Raw genomic sequence first — 13,078 nt, 5'->3', positions numbered from 1 at the left:
GCAGGTGAACCAGCTGCCACTAAAAACAGGCCTCCTTATTTTATCTCACATAAAATCTCGTTTGAGGTTGGCTTTCTCTAGATCAGTGTTTCTCAACCTTGGCAACTTGAAGATGTCCGGACTTCAACTCCCAGAATTCCCCAGCCAGCTGGCTGGGGAATTCTGGGAGTTGAAGTCCAGACATCTTCAAGTTGCCAAGGTTGAGAAACACTGATCTAGATGTTTCAGGGCTTTAAAACAACAAATAGCATCTTGTATGTATCTGGAAATCAGTAGAGATTTCAGAATAGGCGGAAAATGGCCTCTGCAGGATAAAGTGGAAGTTGCAAATTGGGTAGCTCTACATAAAGTTTATTACAGATTTCAAGCTTGGAGGTTACCAGCAGGTGTTTTTTGGTTTTTTGGATTAAAGATTTGTAAAAATGATCTGTAATGATGATGCAGGAATTATTTGGAGGTGGTTTTGTTTTTGTTTTGGTCAAAAGCCACATTTCCCCACTATGATACCAGGGGCTTGAAGCACAGTGAGGAATGAGAAAAAAAATGACAGAGGTTACTTTCTTTTCCCTGCCTCTTCTCACTCAGTAAGCTATCTGAGGAGTCAGAGACTTGCTATTATGCTTATTATAATTATCTAACTTTATTATCTATCTCTGTCTATCTGAACGTTTCCCTTCTTTTTTTACTGCTGTCATTTTAGTTTTATGGCCACTTTTTGCTAGTGGTTGGAACTTGCAAAAGGATTCTTCCCCTTAGCTACTTTTATGCAATTTGAGGTTTTGTTATTTCTTTCCATGCTACATGAAGATAGGCTAACAGCTGAAGTTTCCCCATTCTCCCTTCCTGTCCTGGGATTTCATTTTGATACCAAGGAACCTGTTTTGTTTCCAAAGTTTAGACAAAGTTCCTCCTGGATTAGTCAGGGATCCATAACCAATATCATGATAATCTTAAAATAGTTTTCCTGTGTTTGTTCCTCCTCCTAGGATACACTTTGGGCAGATTACAAGCAATCAGCTTCTTGTTCAAATTATGGAGAACCTGAAAAAAACGACCCTTTCCAGAGTCAGTCAAGTGAAAGTAAGTGTGCAGTGGCACAATATTTCTGCATATTTAAAAATTGGTTGTATAGAATTTAGAAACAACCTGGTTTCAAATTCTGGTCTGATCTCCCAAGCTCTGCAGTTCCTTATCCAGTGTCATGAAAGAGGCAGCAAGTGCATATCTCTAATCTGCATTAAGAGTTAGGATTCAGCCCCAGCTCATTTTTGAATCCCACCTGAAATAATAGGATAAGATTGCCATTATCTTACAGTTTTAAAGTGGGTGTCAGGATTACTAAAGAATTGAGCATTGAAATAGTAGAACTAGATAGATGATGCTTTAATGGTTTTCCCGGTCTTTTCTTAAAACTTCACTATTTATTTGTATTTGCCTTTAGGATGTTCTGGGGTTTAATATGGCTGGTCTCCAGTTCCTAAAAAGAGAAATTGAAGCCAGGGATGAAGTGACTTTTTTTGCCGATGCTACTGACCGATTTGAGGAGAAAAAAAGGAAGAGAAAGAAGAAACAGAAGATGATTCTTGCAGTGTTATGAAGTGGATCGCTGAAGGAATTATTGCTGCCCGAGAACACTGTGATGCATGCTTCCACCTCCTGAAGTGGGGGTGACTCTCAAGAACTTGGGAGAGGATGAGGGAACCAGACAAAAATCATGCTATATTGTTTTATCCACAATATTAAGATGGGTTGTAGGAGATCAGGACTATCTATCCCTTTCATGTGTTTGTTCCCTGCTTTTGACTGCTACATCATCATCTGATCATCTGCTTTTGCTCTTCTTTAAAAAGCCCCCTCCTATCCCAGGACTCTACATTGACTCTCATGCCACTCGTCATAATTACAAATCATGCAGATAAGAGCTCTCTGCCCTCTTGCTGGCTGAATTAATTCTTTTACTTTGTTTTACAACAACATTGTTCTCCCCACCCTCTGGAAAAAAAAAGTAAAAACAGCAATTGTTCAGATTTGATCTATGAATGACATGCTTCACACAATATAGCATTTTAGCCTGGTCTGAAAATAGGCCTTTCTTTGAAGTTTGAGAAGGTTACATTTGTACTTGCTTTTCAGTCTTATTTTTGCTATTTAATGAATTTGTCATTTTAGTAATAGCAGTTTGTATTTGACTCATAATTTTCTGATCTTAGTTTTGGGATGGAAATGGGATCAAGTGTTTTCCACATTTAAATGAAACAGTATATTCTTTTTTCATGGACTACAAGATTGTTAGGAATATATGTTTTGAGTATTGACCTCAGTTGCATATTAGTTGCCATTTGCAATTCCATAAATCATTTTGCTCTTCTATGGTACAAGCACCATTGTAAGCCTTGAAATCCCAGCAAAAGTCTTCCAGCTAACATTTAAAAGTTAAAAATTAGATATTCAGATGTGTAACATGAGATGGAAATCTATTCTAGCCTAATAAGGAATCTGGTTTCCTCATTTAACCTTGAACACTAGCACCAGAAAATTCAGTAAGTTGCTCAGCACATCTAAATTTTCTTATTTTTCTAGGGAAGGCACATTGGCAGAATTTCAAAATAAGTATTAATAGGTTATCAAATCTATGCCATTAGCAACATTAGCTGATTTTGATGAATGCTAGTGATGTTTTCAAGATATTAGAGATGTTGCACAAGTTCTTTGTGCTTTTTCACCTTCAGCAAGGTGAATAGCAATTTGTTAACATTCCCTTTAAATTTTCATAAATCTAAACCAAGTGATTTACTGTAATACAGAATTTTTCTTATTTATTGCTGCATATACATATTAAGATATGCTCACAATTGTTTACAATAACAATTTATATACAATGTGTAAATATTAGTTTAAATACAATTTCATTAACCTTTGAAAACATTGATTTAATATTATATGCATACTAAGAATGTTAGCACTGGAGGACTGTCATAGTATTGGAAAAAATTAATCCGGTCTGCTCTGCAAAACAAACATAAAAAATTATATAAGCATATGGAAAAATTTCTAAGCAAGTTTTCTGGTGTAACTTTCTAGTACAATGAATTTGACTGTCAAAATGCATATGCCTGCTAAATGCAACAGGTAGATTATACACTAATCATTTATCTTATTTGCCTTGTGCATTTAAAGTAAGTTAAAGTAATAATGGAAGTGGATTTTTTCCTTTGACATATTCTTAAATATGGAATTCTTACTTAATGAAGCAGATGGCTTGAGATCACTTGTGGCCTCTGCCCTCCTCTGAAATCTGGTGACCAAAAAAAAAAGTCTGTCTAAAAGAAAGAAAAGTTTGTCCTACTTCCTATAGGTCTCACTTTCCTCCAAAATTGCCAAAGGCAGACTACTGCTTATCCATACGATTTGAACTTACAAATTTCTGTAGTTTTTAATTTGCATTTTCTGGTCACTAGACAAATATATTCCAAGTACTTAGGATGCAGAGGTGACTATTTGACAGAAAGTAGTTAGTCAGACAAGTGTCAGGGAAAAGGAATCTCAATTTGCCAAATCCTTTTCTCACTGTTTCTTTTTTCCTGAGGGTTAAGAAGCATACCACCTACCCCAACAGTACATTCAAATGTGTCCACCTAGAATTCTGCAAGCTGCTTATTCAAAAAAAAAAAGCATGTGTAGCATACAGTGTCCCAATAGGTTTTATGCACATTTTTAATTTGTGATATGTAACACTTGGGTATGTATTTGACTGCTTTAATATTCTGGTGTAATTCTCTTAAGATCTTCCCCCATCAATGTCATTTGTGCCTCTTACACGCAAATGGTTGTCCCCCCCAAACCCCAGCTTTCCTAACCCCTTCCCCATCAGTACACCCCAAGCTCCTTCTTCCTCCCAATAGTGGTTTAATTGCCACACATAAGCTCTCCTTTTAATATGGTGAAACCAAGACTTTCCATGCTGAAATACAATTGCTTACATTAATGAGGAAGCTTGTGAGGAAGTATTACTCTAAACTGAGAGGCTGGATTTGCTGGGATCAGCTGGATGCTGGAGGCCTGCCGTCCCTTGGGATAGTTTGATGGTCTCTCATCATAGATGCTTTCTGTTAAGACTGGTGAAAAAGCAAGTTAAGGAAATACATTGTTTTGCTAAACCCTTTCCCAAGCCTTGAGTGTAATAAAAGCATAATAATAAAACATAAAGACAGTCTTTAAAAAAGAGGCTGCCTCTACTTATATTTTGGCAACACAAAAAGCATTCAGAAAATACAATGAGACGAGATTCCAGAATTTTCTTTCTTACTCAGTTTAGCAGAGAAAGTAATAATGATGTCCCTGTGGCACAGGGTCATAGACTATACCAAGTAAACTGTTTATAGTTCCTTTTATGTTAATACAGCAACTCGTGTTTGACAGTCCTGGGGCTGATAATGAAAGGCCACATTATTCTCAGTTGTACAAATCAGTAATGTGTGTTTGTGCTTTCAGATATATCTTGAGAGATGCAGTTTTCCTTAATATCAAAAAAATTAACAGGAGGACAGTAGAACACTGAAAAACTCCAAACAAAACCTTTGTTATAAAATAGATTGAAGTGATATTCTTGTTCTTAGAAATAGGAGTAATGTAATCGTTTGTAAACATCTCTTTTTGATAATATGCCAGCAGCTGAAGTGAACAATAGAAAGTAGGCATGACTACTCTTATAGCAACTTCCAAATACATGCATAATGTTTATGATGGATATTGCCTTGGAAAGGTTTTGTTCTGAAAGTTAGCACTAGAAATAAAGATAACAAGGGTGGGATACTAAATAAGTCATTAAGTGATTTAAAGAAAGGTAAGATTGCCACTTGTCAATGGAGTAAAGGCCATTAGTTTATCCTATATAAATTCAATGTAGAACAAAAGAAAAAAAAACCACTGAAAGATATTTGCTTCCACAGGAAGAAATAGTGTTTCAGTTTCTGTGTGAATTTCAATCTGATGGGAAAGTTTGTCCAAGCCCTCATCTCCTTCCACTCCAACAGCCATGGCAAAAATCTCTATTTCCAGTACAGTTTGCAGTCCAGCAGCCACCTAGAAAAGACAGATTATATAATTCACCACGAAAAAAATTAGATTCTTGCCTCCCACTCCCCACTATCTTGCCCTCTTTAAATTATTCTTAACCATCACCCTAAATAAACTAGCTGGTAAGGCTTTTCATTTGTGACTTCAATTTTCACCATACCATTTTTACTATAAAGCCATCTTCACTTGGAGCTGTGACACAGAATGACTTGTTTGGAGCACAGAATGAAAGAAAGCTAAATCCCATGTAATTTTCTTGGGCGGGAATTGTGCCAAACCATTTTTATGGCACTATACCCTTCAAGTGCTCAACATAGAATTTCCTTCCAGTTACTGTACTGTATAATCCCCAAAGCTGATGATACATCATTTGAACACAAAGAAAACTTAAGAATTGTGGGTAAGCAGCATGTTAAAGGTAATTTAAAGGATTTCCCATATTTAGGAACAGGAATTAGTCATTTTAAAAAAAAGCTGCTCATTAGAAGGAAGATGAAGTTTTCTTATAAAGCCTATAGAGATTACATATAGGAGGTTGGTATGGAAATATCAAAAAAAGAGATTACTACATCATTCTGTTAGGATACAGCAATCAGCCCATTTATCTCAACACCCATGTATAGGTTGCTTGGGCTATTCACCAGAGTAGCACTCATTCCTGGGGCAATTTGTTGGCTAAATGAAGAGATGCCTCCCAGTTTGCATTAGACATTCTCATGTTGTTCCAATGACTTCTATAATCTTAATGGGAGAAGGAGAAAGTTCTGAAGCACATTTGTACATGATCTTTCAGAACTGTTTGAAGAGTTTAAAAAACAAAATCTAAATTCAAAAAATGTGATCACTACTTCACAAACTTCACCACTACTGCAGAGTAAAAGGCAGCACTTTTGGTATTCTGCTTCAACTGTCTAACACTGTTTTCTGAACTGTTATATTTTATTGCTATTTGAAAAGAAGGGCCATTTCAATAAATCTGGAGTGTCAAATCAATCCCACATAGAAGATAATCCATTCTATGCCTCTTTATTAATTTGTTGCTAGTAGGTTATATGTGCTTGGTCACTTAAATCCTTAACTACTGTAGAGAACCCTTGTGATTGGCCATTAGCCCAAGAAAATCTTTAGTACTGATCATTAAACTATATTATATCCCTCTAAAATTATTCTATCTGTAGCTTGTTATAGGGAGAAATCTTATTAAAGTACTAGTTAGGAGAAAAACATTCTGACCTCCTCCAAAGATTACACTTCCATTTTTAACTGGAATTTGATATGTGAAGATGACAAAAAGCACTAATGCTAGAGAACTCATTGAATGGCTTAGTGTATTGATTTCTACAAATCACTAATCAGGACCCACATTATTCAGTGACAATTCAGAGGAAACAGACGCTAGACAGATATCAGCTAAGAAGCCCGTAATATGCTGCCAGTTCAAAATGGATGGATAACACTTGAACTCAGTTGTGAGGAAAGACCCATAGACCACATTTAAGAAAAGTGGTCTGCCTGCAGAAGAAAACCAAATCAAATTATTTAAACACCCTAGGACTTACAGGCCCTGGAGTGTAGTTGACTCGCAATCCTGTAGAAGGTGGTGGTTGTTTCACCCGAAACCTGACAAGTAATAGAAACGTTAATTTCTTTTTGTGCTAAATCAGAGAAATAAGCAGTCCAGAGACATTGGCTTTCTTAATTAAAATATTTTCAATATGTGTCAAGAATGTTCAGTCATGAAGGCAAAGTTTATATTCATAGCTTAAGAAGCCCCAAAATAACCACTTAGAATGGGTTAGTAAAATTACATTCAGCCCTTTTCATTTCTTAGCTACCATCTTTATCTAAAATATATTTTTCAGTCTGAAGAAAGACATACTGTTTGACTTGGATAGTCTCCGAAGTGGGGCGTGGGGGGAGTCACAGTTGAGTATTGTCATGGCCCATCTGCCCTGAGACTGAGGTAAATCTTGAGGCCACGCTTTTACCTTTCCCGACTCCCCAGATTAACCACAGTCTTCAGCCCCGAAGGAGCTAAATACTTGGCTCTCTTCAGCGTGAATTTTTTCTCTTTTTTCCCCCCTTTACCTTTATTTTTTCCCTTTCAAAATTGTTCTTCCGCAAGAGCGTTACCTTCAAGCAATTCGTCGGATGATCCTCCTCTCAGCAATCGGCCTGGCACAGTAGCGGTAGCGCTACTGAGAAGCCTCGGAGCAGCAGCCCGGCGGCGAGGCAGGGAGGCCCAGGCCCTGCACTCACAGCGCGGCCAGAATGCGGGCTGCTCCACGGAGATCTTCAAGCAAACAGGAAGAGAGTGGCTCAATCGGAGCAGCTCACGTGATCAGACCGCATGGTCGGCGGTTGCCATCTTGAACAAGAAAGTGTAGGCGTGGAGAGCAGTTTTGGTCTCTGGTTGCAGAGACTGCAAGCACCGCAACCACTGCCAGCCAGAAGAGGACCGGGCCTGAACTCCACTGGCCATCCAGGGCAGTAGGCCAGATCCAACTCGAGTTGCGGATCGGCGACGTAGAAGAAATGAAGGAGAATAGGGGGGATTGTCTAACAGTGAGTAGAGCGATCATGGACAATTTGAGGAGTGCGGAGCTGGGCAAAGCTTCCCCAAGGGGAACAGACCCAGGAGAAGGGTTCTCCAGAGGATACTACCCTGCAGAAAGGGGCAGAGCCACGGCAGGAAAGTGCACCTCCAAATTGCGGAGGGAGCACTCTAGAAAGGAAGTGAGGGTGACCAGGGCGGCAGGCAGGAGAAACAGGGATATGATCAGCCCTTCCCCGGCCAGATCCCGATCCCCAGTGAGGGCCACTTAACCAGGGGATCCGCCTGGCCTACCAACCTTGCCACGTGGTTCCCTAAGGTGGGGTAGCTCCCTATCCCCCCCACTATCTCCAGCCCATCCTTCCGGAATGCAAGGAGACCCCTTCAGCTGCCGTCCAAGTAGCCAGCCAAAGCAATGCCTGGCACCACAGAGCCCCTATCCTAGTGTGGATTCAGAGCCTCCCAGACTATCTCCAGCTTACCCAGAGCTCTCCCAGGGCTTCCAATAGGTTTTGGCTAGAGCCATTGCCCAGGGTAACTCCTGAGGCATGCAGCATCAGTTTCAAGGGCCTAGAAGTAAAGCAGGCCGCAGAACACCTCGAGGTCATCTAGACAAACCCGGCCCTTCCACCACCCCCAGGGACCTCAGAGAGGACTTTCCCTCCACAGCCAGTAAGGATTCAGCGTCAGAGGAAGGGGAGCTTAAGGAAGTAGGTTTCTCTGATGAAGAGGAGGCCCAAGCCCCCGAGGCTCCATCCATCTTGGGCCTATTCCCACCCACTCTCTTTACCTCCCTGCTATGTAAGGCTAAGGCCACAGCAGACCTGGAAGTTCCAGTAGCCAAGCCTGGCAAGAGGGGAGAGCCAAGAAGGGCCCCTTCCACAGACCTCAGGTGGAGGAGGAGGAAATCCCCACCCCAGAACTGTTCCTAGAGGTGCTCAAGTCACAATGGGCCCAATCAGGAATCTTTCCCACTCCTGGGAGCAATGATAGCAGATTTTATAACATTAATATAAACTTTGATCAAGCCTTGCAGGTTCCACCAGTGGACGCCATGATGGTAAGCCTGGCATCCTCCTCACCAGTGGTGACAGTAAACATCTCCAACTGCCTGAAACCGGAGGACAGGAAGATGGAATTAGCCATGCAGGCGGTATCGTGGGCAATCAGGGCTGCCACAGCAGCCTCCTTTTTAGCAGGTCTACCTTACTGTGGCTGGAACACCTCCGTGACAGAATCCTGGCTTTGGACGTCAGACTCCTGCAGAACATCACAAGGTGATGGCAGCCATCCAGTTCTCAGTGGACGCCACACTGGACACTCTTCCAGGGCTCTAGCCTTATCAGTGGCATCCAGGTGTTTGCTGTGGCTGCGTAACTGGCAGGCAAAGTGGCATTTGGCAGGCACAGAGTACACAGGAGGGTAGCTGTTCGGTCCATCCCTGGAACCTATCGTCGTCGAGGACAAAAACAAGCGGAAGGTCTTTCCGTCCACGTCCAGACAACTGGATCCACATTCGGTACCGTACTCCAGAAGGTCCAGTTTTCGAGCACCCAAACAGGACTTCCAACAACCAAGGTACTCTGTGCTCAGGTTCCCCAGACAAGGAGATAGACAGTTCTCTAGGGAGAGGTTCAGGTTCCAACAATCTAACAAGCACCCCTTTCAAGGGGGAGATGGCCGCCCCTTCTGCAGAAACAAGTGATTCAGGATCGAATCACACTATCAGTGGCCGCTTTTCTCTATTCGCAGATCACTGGGTGGACATCATCACCGATGCTTGGGTGTTGCAAACTATCAGGTTCAGCTTACACCTGGAATTCCGTTCACAACCCTCGAATAGATTTCGGGTCTTCTCTTCCTCCAGGAATCCGGCCAAGCGCTCTCTCATGTGCAAGGCTATTCAGCATCTCCTGGAGATCAGAGCGGTTGAGCTGGTATTGGAGGTGGAGAAGAAATCTGGATTCTATTCGAACCTCTTTGTGGTTCCTAAGAGCTCTGGAGGGTGGAGGGCCATCCTGGATCTTAAGTTACCCAATTCCAGACTGTCTGCCATAGATTTAGGATGGCCTCACTCAAGTCTATCCTAGAGGGAATTAGACAAGGGAACTACCTAGCATCCATTGACCTCACCGAGGCCTACTTACACATCATGATTGCACCCGACCACCGCAAGTTCCTCAGGTTCTCCTATGGGGACACACATTACCAGTACAGGGCTCTTCCCTTCAGTCTAGCCTCCGCCCCTAGGACGTTTACCAAGGTATTGGCCATGGTGGCAGTTCACTTCCACTCCAACCTGGTCCGGCTATACTGCTACTTTGATGACATCCTTGTATTAGCACCCTCGCTAGCTTGAGCAGAGGGGGACTTAGGGCTCACCATCGCCACACTGAGATTGCTGGGATTCTCACTTAACCTCGAGAAGAGTCACCTGACACCCACCACCAGACTTAACATTTAGGGACCATTATTGACTCAGTAGGGGGAGAGGTTTTCCCCTCAGAGGAGCGCAGGGATAGCATTGTGCAAATGATTCTAGAAATTCGCAGACTTCGATCTGTCTCTGTAGCCCTTCTTTCCAGGCTTCTCAGCAAGTTCATCTCCTGCATCAGGATAGTGCCTTGGGTCCGACTCCACGCCAGGGAGCTGCAGTGGTTCCTGCTTCCCCACCAGAGAGACAGAACAAGCAACGCAGAATTCAAGGTCAGGATGACACTCCAGGTATGCCTGTCCCTCCGCTGGTGGACATCCCCAGCCCTGTCCAAGGGCTCCCTGTTCAGGGAGCCGGACAGACTTGTGTTAACAACAGATGGAAGCCCGTTCGGTTGGGGAGCACACCTGGATTCCCAGCTGGCCCAGGGGAGGTGGACACAGACCGACCTTCACAAGAGCATCAACTGGTTGGAGCTCAGGGCAATCCACCTAGCCCTACGACGATTCAAGACGACGGTAGCAGGGAAACACATCCTGGTCCTCAAAGACAATGTGGCAGCCAAGGCACACGTGAACAAACAGGGAGGCACCCACTCCAGGACACTGCACGACGAGGCAGTGAGATTGGGAAACTGAGCGGAACATAACCTCCTATCGATCCGGGCAGAGCACATCTCCGGGGTAGAGAATCACCAGAGTTCCTAGGGAGTGGGCGGCATACAAATCTTATTAAAGTCAAAGTCAGTCACCAGGCAGACTGGCTCAGCAGGGAGTCGGTAGACCACGGAGAGTGGCAATTTCATCCCAGCATCTTCAACCAAATCTGCCAGAGATTCGGAAGACCATCGGTGGATCTCTTCGCCTCCCCGATGAATGCCCAGCTCCCAAGATTCATATTGTGGTTCCTGACACAGGAAACGATGTACAATGACTCCCTACAATGCCAGTGGCCATCAGATCTTCTTTACGCCTTTCCCCCTATCCCTCTCCTTCCTGGGATGCTCAGTAAACTGGTACTAGAGAGGGTAGAGGTCATTCTGGTGACTCCATACTGGCCCCGATGCTCCTGGTTCACAGATCTGATAGAGCTGTCCATCGCCCCCCATTGGAGGATCCCTCAGGGGGAGGTAACCCTGACCCAGGGGAGTCTGTTTCACCCAGACCTAGACTGGCTTCAATTGACCGTCTGGAGATTGAGCGGACACAGTTAAGAGAGCCCCAAATTTCCACCAAGGTCATAGGAACCATAGAGGCGGCCAGGAGGAGATCCACCACTCGCATCTATGACATGACCTGGGTCTCCTTCACGGCCTGGTGCCGCTCGGCTCAGGTAGAACCGATAACGGCCACAGTTCTGCAGGTCCTGGACTTCCTCCAGGATGGCCTGGAAAAGGGCCTGGCCCCTAGCACCCTCAGAAGGCAGGTCTCAGCCCTGGCCACCATCCTGGGGGGAGTGGGCACCCAGTCCTTGTCCCAACTTCCCATCATCAAACGGTTCCTCAGGGGTGCAACCAACCTCAGATCCCCGGTGATTCACCGTTTCCTCTCGTGGGACCTGCCTACAGTGCTCCAGGCTCTCCTGGAAGCACCCTTTGAGCCTCTAAGGGAAGTGAGTCTTCAGCTGCTCACGCTCAAGATAATGTTCCTCGTGCCTATTACCTCAGCCAGGAGGGTGTCAGAGATTAACACACTGTCAGCCAGGGCGGATCTCTGCATATTCCACAGTAACAGGGTGGTCCTAAGACTCGACCCGGCCTTCATGCCAAAAATTAATTCTCCCTTTCATAGGGCTTAGGAGATCATTCTCATGAATTTTTGTCCAGCTCCCTCCAATGGAAGGGAGAGGTCCTGGCATCGTCTGGATGTCAGGAGGGTCCTGCGCATCTATCTGAAGCGCACATCGCCCATCAGGCGGTCAGAGGCCCTTTTCGTCTCCTACCACCCGGGAACCAGGGGAGCGAAGGTCTCCCCAGCCACCATCAGTAGATGGATCAGGCTAGCAATCTCCAAGACCTACAAGGCACGGGGACTTCAGGTGCCCAAGGACGTCACCGCGCACTCCACCAGGAGTACAGCTACTTCAGCGGCCTGAGCCATCCAGGTCCCCATCAAGGACATTTGCAGGGTGGCAGCATGGGCTTTGCCCTCTCCATTCATCAGACACTATAGACTGGACACCTTTGCCTCCGTGGAGGCGTCCTTTGGGAGGAGAGTCCTCCAGAGAGTGCTGGATACCCGGGGGGACTCAGGCCCTATGGAACCTCCCAGGGACACCTAGCTTTGGTAGGTCCCAGCTGTGACTCCTCCCACGCCCCACTTCGGAGACTGTCAGTTGGTCTTACCTGATCTGCATGCCTTGAAGGATGGCGTGCCCGTAGTGCGCCCCGCACAGGGTGGGCCTGAGTAGAGTGTTACTGATCAGTCAGGGACCAGGAGGGGAGTGGGGGGGGGTTACCCTGTTTTCTTCCTTCTAGAGACGCCTTGACTGGATCATCGGTTAATCTGGAGAGTCAGAGGAGAGGTAGAGGTGTGGCCTTAAGATTTGCCTCAGTCTCTGGTCAGATGGGCTGTGACAATACCCAGCTGTGACTGCTCTCATGCCATCTTTTGAGACATGCAGTTCAAGTAAGACCAATTGACATTTCTAGTGAGAGAATGACATATTGCTTCCTTGTAATTAGTATTTGAAAGCTCATTTTACTGGGCTCATTTGAAGCCATCTAAAGCTAAGTGTTTGGTTGGAAATTTTCTCCCACTGCAATTTGAATGCATGTTAAAACAAATGCAGCCTCCCTCCTAATCTCTTCAGTCTGATGACAGATAAAAATGGTCTCAAACAGAATATGTATCTAAAGGACTAAAGTGAGACTGGGAGACAACCTATGTACATTTTAACAACCTCCAGCTGTTTTCTGTAGTCTCTATCGCTTATAACGGAAAAGGCAAACTAATAAAAAGATGAACGTTTTGGCCAAGGGATCAATTGAGGACTTCTTATGCCACCTGAATTAA

The 13,078-nt window shown here is 44.2% G+C and overlaps 2 protein-coding genes across 8 annotated transcripts in view; one reads left to right on the top strand and one right to left on the bottom strand.

Moving 5' to 3' along the window:
• The window catches only part of WDR3 (WD repeat domain 3), a 32,238-nt gene extending 30,064 nt beyond the window's left edge, over nt 1-2,174 (top strand). Inside the window, exons 25-26 of the mRNA XM_014068833.2 lie at nt 987-1,080; nt 1,442-2,174. Coding sequence (XP_013924308.2) covers nt 987-1,080; nt 1,442-1,597 — 250 coding nt within the window. The 3' untranslated portion in view covers nt 1,598-2,174. The remainder of the gene's footprint in view (nt 1-986; nt 1,081-1,441) is intronic.
• A 625-nt stretch (nt 2,175-2,799) lies between these two features.
• Nucleotides 2,800-13,078, bottom strand: part of SPAG17 (sperm associated antigen 17) — a 126,986-nt gene continuing 116,707 nt past the window's right edge. For all 7 annotated transcript variants that reach the window (XM_087716467.1, XM_087716468.1, XM_087716469.1 and 4 more), the window contains 4 exons: nt 6,636-6,696; nt 4,938-5,082; nt 3,981-4,118; nt 2,800-3,006 (listed from right to left, as the gene is read on the bottom strand). In XM_087716467.1, the coding sequence (XP_087572593.1) occupies nt 3,982-4,118; nt 4,938-5,082; nt 6,636-6,696 (343 nt within the window). In that variant the 3' untranslated portion in view covers nt 2,800-3,006; nt 3,981. The remainder of the gene's footprint in view (nt 3,007-3,980; nt 4,119-4,937; nt 5,083-6,635; nt 6,697-13,078) is intronic.

This window comes from Thamnophis sirtalis, unplaced genomic scaffold, assembly GCF_051295495.1.
Source record: "Thamnophis sirtalis isolate CommonGarterSnake01/CBP01778 unplaced genomic scaffold, rThaSir2_p1.2 scaffold_5, whole genome shotgun sequence".
Taxonomy (NCBI): domain Eukaryota; kingdom Metazoa; phylum Chordata; class Lepidosauria; order Squamata; family Natricidae; genus Thamnophis; species Thamnophis sirtalis.
Note: the sequence above shows the minus strand (reverse complement) of the source record. Positions and strands in the feature narration are given on the sequence as shown.